Source organism: Vidua macroura, chromosome 3, assembly GCF_024509145.1.
Source record: "Vidua macroura isolate BioBank_ID:100142 chromosome 3, ASM2450914v1, whole genome shotgun sequence".
In the NCBI taxonomy this organism is placed as follows: Eukaryota; Metazoa; Chordata; class Aves; order Passeriformes; family Viduidae; genus Vidua; species Vidua macroura.
In genome coordinates this window covers 105,312,919-105,330,538 of record NC_071573.1, presented here as the reverse complement: position 1 = coordinate 105,330,538, position 17,620 = coordinate 105,312,919, and the positions used below count along the sequence as shown (strand labels likewise).

General features: G+C 45.1%; 1 protein-coding gene across 10 annotated transcripts in view; it reads left to right on the top strand.

Annotated features, from left to right (window-relative positions):
- Positions 1 to 5,702, top strand: part of PUM2 (pumilio RNA binding family member 2) — a 71,180-nt gene extending 65,478 nt beyond the window's left edge. For all 10 annotated transcript variants that reach the window (XM_053972423.1, XM_053972424.1, XM_053972419.1 and 7 more), the window contains 3 exons: positions 474 to 595; positions 1,873 to 2,065; positions 2,778 to 5,702. In XM_053972423.1, coding sequence (XP_053828398.1) covers positions 474 to 595; positions 1,873 to 2,065; positions 2,778 to 2,909 — 447 coding nt within the window. In that variant the 3' untranslated portion in view covers positions 2,910 to 5,702. The remainder of the gene's footprint in view (positions 1 to 473; positions 596 to 1,872; positions 2,066 to 2,777) is intronic.
- Positions 5,703 to 17,620: the final 11,918 nt, after the last annotated feature.

Below are 17,620 nucleotides of genomic sequence, written 5' to 3'. Positions count from 1 at the left end.
GTATCCTAGTTTAAATGCATTTACCTCTTTTTAGTTTTGTAGACATTGATTTTTTTGTTTTTCTTTCCTTTCATAGTTTTAATGAAAATGAATTTGGAACTTGAGAGGCAAAGAAGATATAAAAAGCATTTTTCTTACACTTTTGACTGTAGCTTGGTATTCAGGGGAATATTACAGCTGTTAAAAAGTATGATCCTCAATTTGAGGACTTCTTTCTTAAAGAGGATAAAAGATACTCTAGCAAAACACTGGTTTTACGGATTATTTACATTTTTATGTAAAATTTATAGTCCATTAAGTAATTTTTGATTAAATATTTCTTGCATCACTTTGCTTCTGTAATGTTGACATTATTGTATTTTCCTTATATCCATGCAAATAGTACTTTCATACTTTATGCTCATGTACAAAAGCTGTCAGTATTTATTACTTGGTATGAACACAAAAGAAAATTTAAGTCATCTTATTTTCAGGATCAATATGGAAATTACGTTATTCAACATGTACTGGAGCATGGTCGTCCTGAAGACAAAAGCAAAATCGTTTCAGAAATAAGAGGAAAAGTTCTAGCTCTGAGTCAGCACAAATTTGCCAGGTATTGCACAATTTTCATATATTAAAGATTCATTAATATTGTATAGTTGTAACACTGGGTTTATTTATTGTGTTACAAAAGGGATATGATTTTTTTTTTAATTTTTTATCTTACCTCCTGAAATTTTATATTTTTATAGAGATGAATGATAGTGATACTTTTATACTAGGTTTGGGGAAGGGAAGAGGCAAATGTTCTGTAGCAAAACAAGAGGTTCTGTGGGTTTATGGGATGGCTTTTGTTCACTTTGTGCAAATGCAGGGAACAAGTTCCAAGTTTTCATGTAAGGATGCCCAGAGCCAGGTGAAAAGCTCTGCTGGAACTTGAGTGATGCGCTGATGATGATTAACTGGGATTTGCTGACTCTTAATCCAGCCTACCAATCTGCAAGTATAACAAGGCTAGCTTTAAAAAGTGGTAGTTCAGTCTGACAAGGATTTTCTGCCTTAGAAAGTCTGGAATACTGCTGTAGGAGGCCTGAACTGTTCTGACATTGGAACCTAAAACTCCTACTTTCATGCTTTTTGCTGAAGTACGGATTATATGCCTTCTGTGAAGGAAAAATACACCTCAGAATTCATTCTAGGTTATTTAGTGAGACTGACCTTGTCATCAGAACGACATAGAAATGCACTGTGACTTTATGGGAGCATTTGTTTTAAAAATTGCTAGCAAACTAGTTTATTTGGATTTTATTTTTCTTTTGCCTGAATAGAACTCTTCATAACCCTCTAACTTGCTTAATTTCTAAAGCAAAAATTTAGGACCCAGGATCATTTTGCTGTGTTACAAGCTTTGATGGCCTTTCCAGCTTCTGAAATAAAAACAGAAGGTCAGAGACTTGCTCTACAAAAGAATATTTGATGGAATTTCTGATGCAGGCATGCTCTTAGAAAGTGCATTTATTCAAAAAGCAAGAATCTTCATACCTAGCTTTCTCTGTTGTGTGTTCAAAGGGCCCACAACCAGAATAGATGTGCTAGAACACATCTGCAGCCTGAAGTCCACTATACCTATGTAGGTTCAATGGAAAAGTCTCTCCTACTAAATAATCAGAAAATAACCCTGTCACATGGGTGAAGTAATAGTGATGTGGTGACTAACTTCTCAGTCATTAGACTGGAAATTTGGAAATGAGGAATTGATGCATTTGCAGTTACGCTTTTTACTGGCATTAAGAACCCTGAAGAACTGATAAACTTCCAGAGAAATTGATAATAGTTACCTGGAAGAATGTTACACCTCCAGTCCCATCATGGACTTGCCTTATTTTTCAGCAACGTGGTAGAAAAATGTGTGACTCACGCGTCGCGTGCGGAGCGAGCCCTGCTGATCGACGAGGTGTGCTGCCAGAACGACGGCCCTCACAGTGCCTTATACACCATGATGAAGGACCAGTACGCCAACTACGTCGTGCAGAAGATGATCGACATGGCCGAGCCCGCCCAGAGGAAGATCATAATGCACAAGGTATGCATGAGCATGCGTGTAGAGACTCACAAATGTGTCTGTGAGCTTTTCTGCCAGAGCACCTTTCCCTGCAGATGTAAAACCCAACGCTTCTGTAATCTAGAACTTGATGTATAACCATGACATTCAGTGGAGCTTGGTGAAGCAGAAAACACTCAGGTCTCTGAGCACTGAGATAAAAAAGGAAAGTTTCAATAGTTGGATTTCATCTCCTGTCTTTATGCCAGCTTTTATGTGAAAATACTTGTAGCAGGAAAATGTAGTATCTCTTGTCACTAATAATATAACAGGAGAAATACCGGTTTATCTTTTTATTTCCTGGTTGTGGGTATAAATCCACTCTGCAGTTCCCCCAGAAGAGATTCCCACACTTCCTAGCATACAGGCACATTTCCACTTAAGAATATCCAGACATGGAGAAGTGTGCTGTTGCCATAATAGCTGGAGGCTATTTAACACAGGGCCCAGGATATTCCTGCAGGAGCTCTGCCTTCCCCAGTCACCAACAGGGCTCTCCCACAAAGTACTGCCTCCCTTTTCCTGCAACAGAAACAGCAGTTATTTGATGAGTCAAAGTCATCAATTTTACGTCTTTCCAGAAACTTCCAGCACTTTGAAATACAGGCATCTTTTTGCATAATTTTTTCAAAGTGTAGTCACCTCTGCTTGAAAGTGTGGATGTTTTAAAAGCCAAACATGTTTCTTATTACAGATTCGACCCCACATCACGACTCTGCGTAAATACACCTATGGCAAACACATTCTGGCCAAGCTGGAAAAGTATTACCTGAAGAACAGTGCTGATTTGGGGCCAATTGGTGGACCACCAAATGGGATGCTGTAAAAGACAAAGAGAAATGGAAGAAAAATTAAATTGTGAATTATCAAAACCTACAACTTAACTCTGAATGTTCTGATTTTTTTAAATCTATTTATTGACTTTGTTCATCCATTTGTAAAATTTTTATTCTTGTGTATATTTTTGGGGAGTGAATTGTTAAAAAAATATCTCCAGCCCTGATCCGGAGACCTATCAGATTGGATGGCTGGCAAAGCACAGAATGCCTGTATATGATGTAATTGTATCAAAATAGCTGTCACATATTTTGTAAATTTTTACCTTGTAAAGTCACTGAAATAGTTTTTAAAGGGAAAAAGTACAGTATTCTTTTAATACACTGGCTTGCAATCTGGTAGGTCTACCCAGCATCATAGCACAACAGGTTTATAGAGTTGTATATAGAATTAACCCTTATTTTTCCCTTTTGTGTGAAGTCTTTTATACCAGATTAAAATTGATCAGCTGCATAAACATTATTTAACATGTTGAAAAGTTAAGTTGTGTTTTGGTGGTTCACAACATCCTATCCAAATAAACAGGGCACAGCAAATTAAAGTAGGGAAGAACAAAACGATGGAAACTTTAAGAGAGTAGGTTTTGGCACTTGCTGTGGATACAGGTTTTTTTAAATCATGCCCTAAGGTTTTCTCTAGCAATGTATTAAAAATAAAGTGCTGTATATACTTATATATTTAATTGTTGTACAAGGTAGAGGGATTAAAATGATGGTGGTACTTCCATTCAGCTAAGTACTCTTTTGGAAAAGGAGTGAACCCTGTATTAACAATACAGTCAGTTTTACAACGCAGGAAGAGTAGAGATACGTATTTTTTTATTTTGCATATAGAATTGTAAGGATTTGAAAGTGTTGAGCATTTATTTTGCTTTCTCACTGTAGATGCGAAAAATAGGTAATGATAAAGAGAAGGGGCCACTGAAAAGTAAACTTGATAGCTCAACATTTAAGCATGATTGATTAAATATTCAGATAGCTTTTTGCTTCCTATAAATATATGCATTGTATACGTGTAGTTAATAGGTGTAAGTTTACAGTTTGAAAACAAATCTCTCCTTTTGATGTTTATTACAAAGCCTTGCTAATTTAGTAGTGATGCTTACCTTGGTTGTACAGATGTACATTTGTAAACCTTCATGCTGTAAATGTAATTTGTTTTACTCCTTTTTGGGACAAAAATTTGCATTTTAGTGTATATTCATATCCTCATTCCCTTCTTTCCCCCTGGCATATAGTGTTGTATAATGTAAATTTATTTCAGCAAACCAAGAGTGATTTTTTTAAAATTCTATCTTTATATGGTTTCAAAAATACAAACCGGCTTTCTTTTTATCTATTGTGAGAAACATTATGTTTTGTTTATAACATAGCTGTTGAATCTGTTCATATGGACACTTTGGGAAATCAATCTGTTCAAATTTTAAATCAGGATAAATAAGCATAGTAAGAAGTGGACTGAAATATTTGGTTATTACAGAAACCAATGCTTCTTCCATCTTAATAAATGTGGCATGAATTTTTTGTACAGAAGAGTACTGTATTTTTGAATAGCCTTCTCGCAGCGTAAAGCAAATATGTATGATACTGTCGATTTTTTTCCTCTGGACATACGACATTGTAACAGTAACATAAAGATGATGTACATATACAAGCGGCCTTATGTACATTTCCCAATGATCTTTTTAAGGCAGAATTGTGACCATATGTGTATAATTAAAATCCTTTTTAATCCTTTGCCTATGGAAATATTTTGGAAAAAGCTTACTTTGTATATTCAGTTTCTGAAAGATAAAGAAAGTGCTTTGTATGTTGTTGAAGTAAGTATTTTGTGTAAAATGTTCATTTGGATGGCTTAACCTAAAGGTTTGATTAACGTGGTAGTTTCGAAGCCACGTCTTGAGCATTGATCAAATAAAAGGCTGTTGTGGTAGGGGTGTGATCATTAGAAAGAAAATAGTAGTGGTATAAACTTGTATGAGGAATTCTGTCATGTTACTGTTGATAACCAGGGTTACCTAACTGTTACTATAGCAGACATCTGAGGCGCTGCGTTTCTAATGGTAGTGATAACTCCTTAATAGGCAAATGGCAACGTTTCTTCTGGCCTACTTCCAGTGCCTGCATGAAATGAAGTGGTAGGCCTCGTTATTTTGAGTAAGCACAATTCTAATGGCCAAGTAGTTTTTGCATGGCAGTTCACAAAATTCCTCCCCCGAGGTACCAGCCCAGTCATTGGAGCCAGAGCTTTCCTGTAGTCACCCGAAGGATGACTTCATAGCCAGTTCCTTGGACACATCAATTCTCAGTGACTATCTTTACCCTGTGTACCTGTGCCGTGTGTTGCAATCCACAGAGCCGGCATTCCTTCAACACATAAGACAGTACGTCCGGCTTTTGGGGATGTCCAGACAGAAACTGATAATGTCCCTGTACTTTGTCCCTGCAGCACTCATGCCATGGTTGAATTTAAACAGTCCTGTAACTGTCATCCTTGGTGCTTTCAATATCTTGAGTATAATCTTCCACTTGCTCTCCTGAGATCATTTGTGCACAAATTTTATCCAGGAACATGAAAATCACTGGATTTCCTTTCAACTATTTTAGGGTTTGGGTAGAACCACTAGACTTTTTGCTCAAGTATTGCTTTTTGATATAGATTGTTTACAGACCAGTTTGATTAGGTTTGACTCCAGGTGGCTCGTATTGAATAATGTAATGTTCACGTGTATATATTGTAAAAATCAAAATGAAAATGTGTGAATAACACTGTGTGAAATATATCTGGTCTTGTGTTTTTCCTGTAGGAAACCAGCCATATTCTCAGTTATGTGACTTACATGTGTCTGTGGAACTCAGTTTTGGGAAGGTGCTTGCTCACTTGTTCTGATGGGAGTTGGGCAATTTTTGAAGAACCCTGGATTAGATCATTAAATTTTCAAAGGCCAGTTTTAAGCAGCTAAACCTTCCTATATTATACATCTTTACTGATGACTAGTTAAGGCTACAGTCTGGTGACAGTTTCTTTGTACATCCCTGGATTCAGGATGAGTTCAGGAGCATTTGAGAGGGTTAGCTTTCAAATGAGAGAAGAAATTGTTAGCTCTCTGTGGCATCCCTGGGTCCACACTCATTTCTGTTACTGCCCAGGAGATTTTTCAAAAGACCATTTTTAGCTGAAGGTGTGGAGTGAAGTGGACTGACAGCACAGGAAATGAGCCTGGTGGGAAATAACTCACCTAAGGGGCCCCTGTGGACTGAACAGTCATAATGCCCATTCCTCCATCCCTGACTTTTCCATCCGAGCATGGAGAGAATTGAGGTTTTTGGGGTTGTAATGCTTAGATGTTTTAAAGTGCTGATGAAAATTCAGAAACCAATTTAGTCACTGTTCTCTCTTCTCTAAGAATGTGCATTTGAAGAGATGCTGATGGCTCACCACAGCATAGTAGCACAGCAGTGAGGTTGGGCTCCATGAGACTGATGCTGAGCATTCCAGTAACTGGGAAAGTGGGTTAACAGTGGGGTGACAACAATTCCCACTGTGTCAGGCGGGGAAGCTGAGAGAGTGCAAAAGTATTTTAATACCTAGTGACTGGTCATTGAAACTGCAGATTGCATGTAAGTCATGCACCTGAGGGGAAAACTCAGGGCAGAGAACAGAGCAGCACTTTGCCCCTGCAGCCAGGACAGCCACAGTGCTTGGGTGTGGAATTCTGCATGGAGCATCACATGTCCAGAGGGTAGCAGATCCTGCCCCTGTGGTGACACAGTTCTCTGATGCTACTTGAGGAAGGAAAGGGAAACACCATGAGCTGTGTGATCTGAGCTGTTCACAGCCCACAGCAGGCCAGGAGTGGCCTGGTTTGTTAACACAGTGGTTTACACCATTGCAAGCTGCCAGCACTACCCGAAGTGTCAGTCTGTGGGCAGCACTGATGTGATGAGCTACAGGCAGTGCTTTACTCAGCCCAAACAGTTTCAGATACACAGGCACTATCTGTGCCCAAAGGATGCTGATTCAAGCACCTCTTGGCTTGGGAATGAGGAAGCTTGGTTCCTGTCAGGGATGTATCCATCTTGGGTCTCTGCTTGGTTCCTGATGTTGGGCTAGGGAAATGTGGGAGAACTTGGCAAGTGTAGGTCCTGCCACCCAGGAAGAGACCATCTGAGAGATGCTGCAGAGTGAGCCTGGGGTGTTTGGTCTCCTGTGCAGCAGAGCACCCCAGGCCACCCCAACTCCATCATCAGGAGGGGTTAAAAACCAGCACTGTCATCACAGAAAGAGTCACACATGGAAAGGATGGAAGGATGTTCATCCATCCAGTGTTGACAGTATTCCAGAGCCGATACGGGACACGGGCCTTGCTGAGTTGATGCAGGAAAGGCAGTAACTGCTTTAGCCAGGAGAATGAACCAGATCCCAACATCACACATCAGGTGTCAGAACACAGAGGCTGTGGGGAGGGGGAGCGACCACCCTGCATCGAGGCAGGGAGGGATGGGGAAGACCAAGCTTAGGGATTTAACTGAGCTGCTGGTGCTTCTCAGTGAGGTGGTGCACAAGCGTTTCCTCTGTTGGATGGAGCCTGCTCCCTCTGCAGGCTTGCTCTGTGGTTAGGGAACTTGCCTAGCAAACAAGATGCTTGAATTAGTTTCCATTACCAGCCTCAGGGTTTTGAACCCACCTCCCTCACTTCACAAGCATTTTCCTAACCACAAGAAGCTGGGCGGGTTTACTTTCTACTCCTGAATTTGGGCTGGGATTTTAGCACAGCTTGAACCATTCATTGCATCACAAAGAGCACAAGATGGAGCATGACTCCTGAAGCACGCAGGTGGGAGTTGGAAATTCTGCACCTGAGATCCTTGTCTCCACCTCGATTCTCTCAGACTCACTTAATACAAAATATATCTTGGGAGCAGCATTCCCCCATCATTATCAGACTGGAAACTTTCCAGAGGCTTTATAAAAAGCAGCTGAAATGCAGGAAGACCTATTCTAAAGACCCTCTTCCTTTCATGAATAAGAACAAACATTGGAGTAAAACGTTCACCTTCTCACCAGCATCAGTGCTCTAGGCACAGAAGGCCTTCTGTCTCTTCTGCTTGCACAGTGCCTACCCAACTCTAAACTCCCCAGATCTGCAAACAAGAGCCGGAGCACATTGCAAGTGACACAGCTGGTGTACGAGAACATCGGGCAGGGAGAAACCCCTTACATAGCTGAGCCCTAATGAGCTTCGTTTGAGCTTCAGACCTGCCTGGAGGGTTCAGATTTCCTGGCAGCCGCACAGCACCGCAGCCCTTCCTCAGTCTGGCTGCTGGACCTTTTCCCAGCCCAGCCTCGGGGAGCGAGACAGCCCTTCCCCAGCGCAGCCGTGCTCAGGTGGTGGAGGCTCTGGGGAAGGCTGCCTGCTTGTCTGCTGATCACAGGACAGGTTCACACGCTCCAGCTTCACAAACACTCGCTCCGAGTACTGGCTGCAGATCGTACCCACAGCAGCACAGAGCTGCCCCAGTACCTGACTGCCGCAGAGGAGTGTCACTCGTGGGCACTGGGGACATTGGCCAAGCCTGCTGAGGTCCCTCTCCTTACAGGTAATGTTGGCTGTGCCTTCTCAGTCTGCAAGGCCACTGTCTGCTCCTGTCAAAGGGCTTTCCTCAGTGTTGGGGAAGCAGAACAGTTGCAGGTGTCAGGTCCCCAAGTAAAGATCCCCAAAGACATACAACTTCTTACTGAGGGCTAATGGAAACTAAGAAGGGAAGAGTTATGGCAAGGGAACACACACAGGTGGTGGCAGAAAGCAAAAGCACTAGCCAGCCTGGCTAGCAAGGGAGATGATGACAGCACATTTCACAGCTATACTTTCTTCTCCCAAATATAGGCACCCTATTCCTTGTCTAAACTGAGGATCAAAAACTGGAAGCTCCCTGGTGGGAATGAAGACCTCTCTTTCCTCCCCTGTATAATCCTTACCTCCCTTTCTCTAAGACAGCTAAAATACAGCATCAGAAAGTATTTCTATTCCTCCCTGCACAGGATCAATTCAGGTGGAGAGGTTTTGGGAGGCCATCTGTTCATACAGGCTGGATCTTGGAGAAGAATTCAGCCCCCTTGCCTGGGCTCAGTTTTGGTGGGTCTGCCTAGATGCTGTTCCTTGCTCCACACCTCTGTGTGAACTGGATCCAGAGGCTGGTACAGCAACCAGAGCAATCACTCGATAAGCAAGAATCAGAGGACTGAAGCTGGGCTGAGGAGCTGGGGATGGGCAACCTCAGTGTAAATCACAGAATCCATTCCAACCCCTTTCATGGGGGACGGTATGAATGGAGCAGAGTTCAACCCTATCAGAGATCCAAGCTATACACTGATCTCTTTCAATTGGGCCTTTTGGCTCTTAAAAAGCCTTTTTGTATGATAGCTCACAATCTTAAGTACTCCAAAATTCACATGATGTCTCCTGTTTCCTTGAAATATCATGTGTCTCATGAGAACTAAGGGTTTGATTATTCATCCCAGTTTGGGAGTCATACAAGTTCACATACTGCGGGGAAAGGCTCTATCATGCAGCCCTACCGCATGTGCCAGCCCCTCCACATGCACAGTACCAAAAATCCAGAGGTCCGATCAGGGTGTTCAAGGTGACCCAGCCCACATTTCTGTGAAGTGCTGCATGGCCCCCACTGGCCACTTGGAGAAGGGATACCCCCACAAGGGCCATGCAGCTACACCCCACCAGCAAGGCTGTGGGGGAAATACCTCCCCAGTTTAAAACCAAATCTGTTGAAATGTAGATGCTCCCAGGCAGACTCATACACTGGGAACAGATCCTGTTGCATACTTAGGGATCTGGTGCCATTGGAGGGACTCTTGAGCATACAAGACACCTGAGCAGGGCAGGGAAACATGCCCTAGGAGCTTGCCTCAGCCAAACCTTCTATTCCAGAAGAACGTCTTAGATGGCACTGGACACCTTAATATACACAGTTGGTCTCTTCACCTAGCACATACCAGAAATCAGTAAGCAACATTTTATAAGTCAGTGGTTAAAAGTGGGAGGAAGAAAAGGGAGGGAGGGAGGGAGGGAGGGAGGGAGGGAGGGAGGTGAAGGAAGGACTAGGCCCAAAGGGTTTGTTGGGATTGGGAGTGAGAACAACTTCATACTGAAGAATGGAATGGGATGAGAGGTGGCGAAATAAAGCACCTACATCTACACACACGCACAAAACTACTGTAACCACAGTGCAATAAACAACCATAAGAACCTTTTGGATTACAAATAATGGGAGAAGGGGAGGGGAAGGTAGAAGGAGCACCTAGAAAACCAAATGGTGTTTTTAAAAAGTACATAACATAGTAATAATAATAAAAAGACACTTTATGCATTGCAAAACCTTCATTCCAGGCCTCCCAGTGAAGTATAGCTAATTTCACAGTCTCCTAAAAAGAAACCAAACTAAAAAAAAGGAAACAAAAGAGAATAAAATATGAAGCAAATAAAATATTTGTGTTCACCCTGCCAAAGTCAGTGCTGTCATAATTGAGCAGGCATCCACACTAAGCTGAAACCCACCCCATGGTAAACCCACAGCTTTCTCTAACCCTACAGACATGTAGGTCAGCAGTGCAGGACCCCCCACTGCCCAGCCAGGGTTACAGCCCTTGCTCCCGTCCTTCCCTCCAGCTCCTCATCCAGGTATGTGCCCCGCTGTGGCCCTGTGCCCTCCTCTCACCGGGCAGATGCTCCCATGGAGGTGGGTCACCACCAGGAAGGTCCTGGCAGGCAGACACTGGAACACAGCTCAGTCTCTGCCCCAGCCTTGTACCTGCGCCACCCCTGCAGCACACGAGCACCGATGGACCCAGGGTGGGGGCATCCCACCCCCAGGAGCTGGGGAAAGGCTTCTCCTAATGAATGCATGGGAAGGGCCAGGGTGAGGGAGGAGACAGGATGGGTGGGATCGGTGGTGAATCAATGCTCTGACAGCCAGGGCCGGAGGCACTTGCTCTGCCTGGAGGATTCGGCCAGGAGTGACTGCACTCAGCCCTCAGCCAGCAGATGTCTGCGGAAGGGGGTAAGTGGCCTTGAAATGCTAAATGGAGGATGATAATTGCAGCAAGATGCATCCATTTGGTTAATCAGGAAGAAAACCTGTACGTTATATCGTATCAATTTCACCACATAGTCATGATTGGTAGCAAGAGGAAATGGTAAAATCTGTGGCTGGCCCCAGAGCCATCGTTTCTCAAAGACTCTCAGCCAGTCTGGGGTCCAGATCACCTCAGCTTGATGAATACATAAAAAGACAACAATATTTTTTACAATGTTCCAAATATCTGTTCTAATCAACTGATGCAGCCTAGCCCTGCTCACACAACTGCTCTGCTGCAGCATCTGCTTCTCCCAAGACCAGCTTTTTTGCATACGTAGGAGTATTAAACCTGCTTTGGCAGAATTCCTGCAGTTAGACGTGCTTACTCAAATTCTCCATGCAGCAGAAACACCTAACTCAAGACACTTGGATGTTTAAACGTGACAGTCTTATAGTCAACATGTTTCATGTGGACCAAATACTTCTGTATTTTGGTTAAAACACTTTCATTCTCTCCTTTGTTTGGAACTTTTTAACCAGCAGTGCTGCTCTAGTTTGTGCAAAAACTGATCGCTAACTCCAGGGGTATGTTGTATATTGGGTATGGTCAGAGAGGAACAGGGACCACATTACACAAGGAGAACTTTTATTAAAGTTTTGTGCAAGTTATTCAAGTATAATCTATCGTAAGATAGAGCATAAGGCATATCACAAATCAGGACAACAAAGGAATACAGAGAAAATACAGGAGGCCTTTGACAAGAGATTACACCTCATTCGATCTGGAGTCCCCATCTCCCCCAGGCAAATAATGGGTCTCTGTGACACTGCCAGAGCCAGCTGTAGGATTAAAAGTACACGTATTTTATTGTCACATCACTTATTGAGGTACTACAAAAGCACCAAGTATCACAGTTCCTATTTTGCAGGGTGGCAGGCAGCTGTACAGGGTCCAACTTCTCTCATGGTCAGAGGGTTTGCAACTCAGGCAATCTGCAAAACTTCTCGTCACTTCCCCACTGAATGCAATGAAGAAAGCTCCTGTCCCCAGGGGGACCGCAGGATCAGTGGAAACCTCCCCTGGAGGAGCAGGGCGGCTGCCGGAGGGGAACACAGCAGGTACCAAGCAAGGGGTGCTGTGGAAACGGGGCAGCTCTGTTGTCCCTGAATTGCTTGCCTTTTCTCCAAAGCTCCCAGCACCGCCTGCCTGTATGTTCCTGGAAGTCGTGATACCCTTCTCTCCATGCTCATTTTCATGCCAGGGCAAATCCCATTCTGTGCTCAAATTATTTAGGGTCACGGAGGTCGAGGGATCATGCACTGCAAGGCAGCATGAGTCACCGTGAGTGAGCTGCCCTGAGCTGGCCACAGAGGTAAGAGCATCACAGGAAGGCAGCAGAGCATCTCCGTGGGCAAGGGATAGAACTACAAAAAAAGTGGTTATTCGAGTGAGTGCTTTCGGAAATATCTGCCTCGTCCACAAGCTCTGAAAGTGGTGGGCGAAAATTGTTGAACAGTGAAAGCAGCATCCAGAACTACAGGAAAAGGCCTCATTAAGAGAGGGCGAGTCAATCTTTTCTTGTGGGCAGCACCGTGTAACTTCAGGCTAATGGGAAACCCCTCTGTAGGTTTTCATACACCAGCCCCCGAAATCCAGCTCTGAGGCTCTCTGTAATGAGCATGCAGGATGCTACCAGGCCCTCACACGCAGCATCAAAGCAATGCAGCTGCTTTTATTACAGCTGTTTATGAAAACTATCACAAAAGTGGCATGCCACTGCCAGCTGAGCTTTTGCCAAAGGAAGCTCTGCTTAATTAGGTCAAGAATTATTTGGTTAGTGGCACAGACATATTTATATATAGTTTTCAGTGTCCACACAGAAGTTCTCACTAGTAGAACAAAGGGAAAGGGGATAGAGGAGAAAGAAAAAGGTCAGCAAACTCTTGGGAGAGGCAGCCAAGTTGATTCAGTTAGCAACTATAAAGCCAACAATACAGCTACCCTAACACTTGGACCATTACACTTTGCATTGTTTAAGTGGGGGAAAAACCTCCAACCTCCAATTTTTTACAAGGTTTATTCTTGTCCAAGTAAGCAAGATCATCCTTTCCATCAGAGCATTACACTGGGGAGAAGAAAGGAGATCAGAGTAGACATTGCCTCAGGTTAACTTCACACTCCACACCTTAGGGTGGGCCACAGGGAGTCTCCTTTGGTCTCTCACTTCCTGGGAGTGAAAGCCAGGAGGCAGATGGAGTTGCTCAGAGATGTCTGACTCACTGCAAAGTCGGCCGGACAGAACAAGCAAAATCAGATATCACTGTGCAAGCAAACTGGGTGCGTTCAGGTGATCCTGCTGCAAGTCACAGCTGCATGTGAAAGGGTCAGAATCAATTATTTCTACATCAGTGAGAAAGGACATCCAAACCAAAATGCACAGGATTTGCCAAGGCATACAAGGAGTTAGAAGAGCTAATTGTATTTGGTGCCACCAGCCTGAACAAAGAGAAATGGCCTGGTGAATAGGGGACCTGGTGAACAGTGGCCCCTGTGTCTGGGGACCCAGAGATGAGTAGCACAATGGCTGGACAGCAAGTGTTGCACGCTGGCAGACAAGCTCTTGGTAATCTGAGGCTGAAGATCCAGCTTGCTTCCTCCTCAGACTCGTTCTTAATGCTTGTATTGGTTTAATGACTGGGCAGATTGCTTCTTTCTTACTGCATGGACTTAGAAGGAGAAGGATGTGGTGTGGGCCATGGATAATAGAGGCACTGGCCTGAGGAACTTGAAAGGGGAAGAAGAAGAGAAGCTCCAGGCTAGCAGCAAATGAAACTTTGCAAATCTTCCTGCTCTATACAGTTTCCAAATAGGTCACCAGCCACACTGTCCTAACCTACTCCTGTCAGGACAATCCTTCCTCTTCCATCTGCAGGTATTAGCTCACTGATCAAAGCTTCTTGTTGCTAGCTCACCATTCTGAGGCACCACGCATGGGAAAAACCCTGATATCGAAGGCACTGTCAGTGACAATACTTTGCCCTTCCCAGACACCATCCCTTTTTTTTTGTGTGCATCTCCCACCTCACTCCAATAAATTTCTAGGGCAGACTAAATCTGAATACATTTAGCTAAATATATTTAGCATCCTGTTACTGCCCCATGTGTCCAGAGGCACCCTCTTTCCTCTCTTCCCTGTTCAGCAATCACCATGGAAATTCAGAGTTTCACCTAAAGCCTTTCCTACACGTTATACCTGAGAAGTGAAACACGAGAGCTGTGGGTTTTGTGTTCTTACAAATCCCCTTTAGCTGACTGAGCTACCACACAGGGGGAAAACCAGACTTTTTTCTCTGTCACAAAAGCAGCAACAGTGAAAATGGCAACCATCACCTCAGAAGCCAACTACCTGAGGCCAACCAAAAATAGCACATGTGAGCAATGAGCTGTCAACCCCAGTAGGTGGGCAGCCTGGACACTTGGAGCAATCTCAATATTTGCACATATTCTAACCTCCCACTGTGTGTTAGGGAATGTATTTCTCTTCTCCATCCCAAGATGTCAGGCTGTAGCATACTTAAACAAGATTGTCAGCTGATGAAATCATTGAGATGTGATGTGTGAGTCTGTCCAGCTTGATGCCACTGGTACAGTCCAGCCCTTGGTAAGAAGCTCAAAGCAGAATCTAACCCTTTTTCTAACCCTACCCCACCTGGTCACAGACCATTAATAAACCATTAATAAACCATTTAAGGACAAATGGCAGCAGGCTGCAGGAGTCATCCATCAATCATCTACTGCACTGCTGCTGATGGGCAGCTTTGAGGTGAGGACACAGAGTGACAGTGGCATATCCTCACTCACTACTGTGGGTGGGTCTGGAGAGGCAGGGAGGCAGATCCTGCTGCTGTGTGATAATCACATTCATCGGGGGTAGGGTGCCACCCTGTTCTTTTAAAGGTTTTAAAGTTCTTTTAAAAGTTTTCTATGCCTTCTGATGTTTACGTAGTTCTACTAGAGTTCTCACGCATGTTCATGTAAATAATGACTGTTTTGCATTCTTCTTTGTGGGAGGAGAGAATTGATAGACTCTTGGTTTGACCAGTGTGGTTGGGGAGGTGGCAATTTTATCCTCCAATTCACTGTCATTTTTAGAATTCAATATATTGCGAGGTCAGAAATAAAAGTTCCTTCCTTTTGCTCTTTTAATCTTAGTGTAAGTGCGTGAGTTATCTCGTGTCGTAGTGCGACAGTAGAGGACCATGGCTTCTGCTCCAGAACCCAGTGCAGAAGGGTGGTGGTTGCCCAAAAGCAGCAGTTGCCATCCCTGCTCCCAGCTCGCCTCTGGTGGTAGCAGAAGCAGTGAGCTGGATTCCTCCTGTGGCTGTGTTTCCTCTCTTCCCATGGCAGCACACAGTTCAAACCAGCTCCTTTTCCCCGAGGAGACTGAGTTCAATTGGGCTACACTGCTGGAAGCCCTTGATCCAATTCTGGGAAATCCCCACAGCTCCACTGTACTGGGCAGAAGCAACCAACTCCTATGATCCCCTGAGCTCCAGGCTGCCAAGAAACTCCTCTCCATACAAGTCTCATCTGGCTTTTCAGCATGGAGTTCTTTTGACTGAAACCACAATACTTAACATGCTTCAATGATCAAGCAGAGGGCACGGGAATGTCACTGAAAACACTTGGCTTCCGAACGCTGCATTGTTCTTCTCTCACCCCATTCACAGATCCCAACTAGAACATCCCAATCAAGCTCTAAATCTTTTCTGGCCAATTCAGCAAGAAGCACCGCAGACCTATTTGATCAAAGACACACACAGGCCCACGCTGGCATGAAACCCATGCGCCACTCAACCCCAGCAGTGCCTTGCCACTGCTCCCAGGAGTGCTGTGAAAGTGTTCCCTCCCTCCACTGTGCTGACAGGGTCCACCAGATGCAGCATTGGCCAAACTGACCCCTGCTCCACCAAAATCTGCTGAGAAGGCTGGCTGTGCCCAGCATGCATTTCCTGATTCCCAGTAATGACTGTGAAGATGGATGTCACCACCCGCCCACCAAGTCTGGGTGACGTTTTCAGCCTTGTGCTCTGCAGGTCCTGGCACCAAGCACCTCTGACCCAAGCCCTGCCCCAAAAGTCTCATATCCAATGTTCTGGTTGCACCAGGTTCAAGACATGGCAGGAAGAAGAACGTGGTGGCCATGGCTGAGGGAAAGGCAGGGTGGTAAGGCTGCATGAGTAATTTAATAGAGAGGGAAAGAAAGTAAGGTAATTAAAGACGTGATAAAATCTCAACAGTTTTAGCCACGTTGAATATCCAATTAGGTCTATAAAGCCTTTGGGCCACAGCTGTGGGAAGGGATCCTGGGTCTGGCACAGATTGATCAACACCCACCGAGAGCCTCCAGAGCAACCAAGAAACACCAGTTAAGGCTCTTTTTTGGTTACCCCTCTCCCCAGCAACTCCAGGGCAGCAGGTCCCAGTGGCTGCAGCCTTAACCACATCCCTCATCCATCCAGCTGTGCCATGGCCATGCTGTGCCCATTGGCCATGTGGCCAGTGTGTGCTGCTGTGCTGCTACAGCTTCCAGCAGCTGTAAAATTCCTAAAATCTGCCTTTTTTTTTTTTTTTTTTTTTTGAATAACATTTGCACACACATTCATCTGCATTGTTTATAGCAAACATTTCAACATGTGCTGGCACAAGCAGAGAAAATAAAACAAGACAAATGAATGGACTGGAACAGGAACTCCAGCCCTGACCCCGTGGAAGGGTGATACGATTCATCCCGCAGTGTGTTTTTGCTGGATGGTTGTTGCCTCATTTTTGCCATCTTCAGTGGGACGTGCGAAGACCAAGCCACAGCAGCACTGAAGTCGCTTTTAACTCCAGAAAAAAAAGGGCGAGTTGCAGGAGGGCGCTTCTTTCAAAGCGGCATTTTTGCCGCAAACCTCTCTCAGCATTTTACACTGCCAGAACTCCTGTTCCGAGCGGCAGAAAAACGTGTGCACGAAGGCAGGGGCAGAGGCTATGGGGCCGGCCCCGGGGACCTGCGGGCAGGAGGGAAGATACCTTACTTCCCCAAACACGTATTTTCTGGGGGAGAAGCCCCCGCTGAAGGTGACCGGGAGCTCAGAGGTTTGCCCCGGGTGCGGGGCCACCGGGGAGAGCCCCCGCCCCTCTCTCCGGAGCGCCCCCGGGCTATTCCCACAGTGAAACGGGAAGGGATGGCTTTTAACAGTATCATTATTATTATTATTATTTTGAATTATTATTTTTAGCGAGAGGAAAGGAAGCTCGGCGGGAGCAATGCCTCTGCCAGAGAGGAAATCTGGGAATGCAGTGGAAGGGAAGCGGCGGCTGCCGGGGGACCGGCCGGGGAGCGGGGGAGAGCGGCCGGGGAGGGGGCACCGGCGCAGGTACCGCGGCGGCAGGAAGCGGGGGCGGGCGGCGGGGCAGGGCGTGCCGGCCGGGCCGGGCTGGGGCTGGGGAGCCGGGCTGAGCCGAGCCTAGCCGAGGGGAGGGGAGCGGAGCGGAGGCGGAGCCGGCCGGGGGGTGGCCGTAAGGTGAAGGTTGTTGCAGTGGGTTCATTAAAAGACA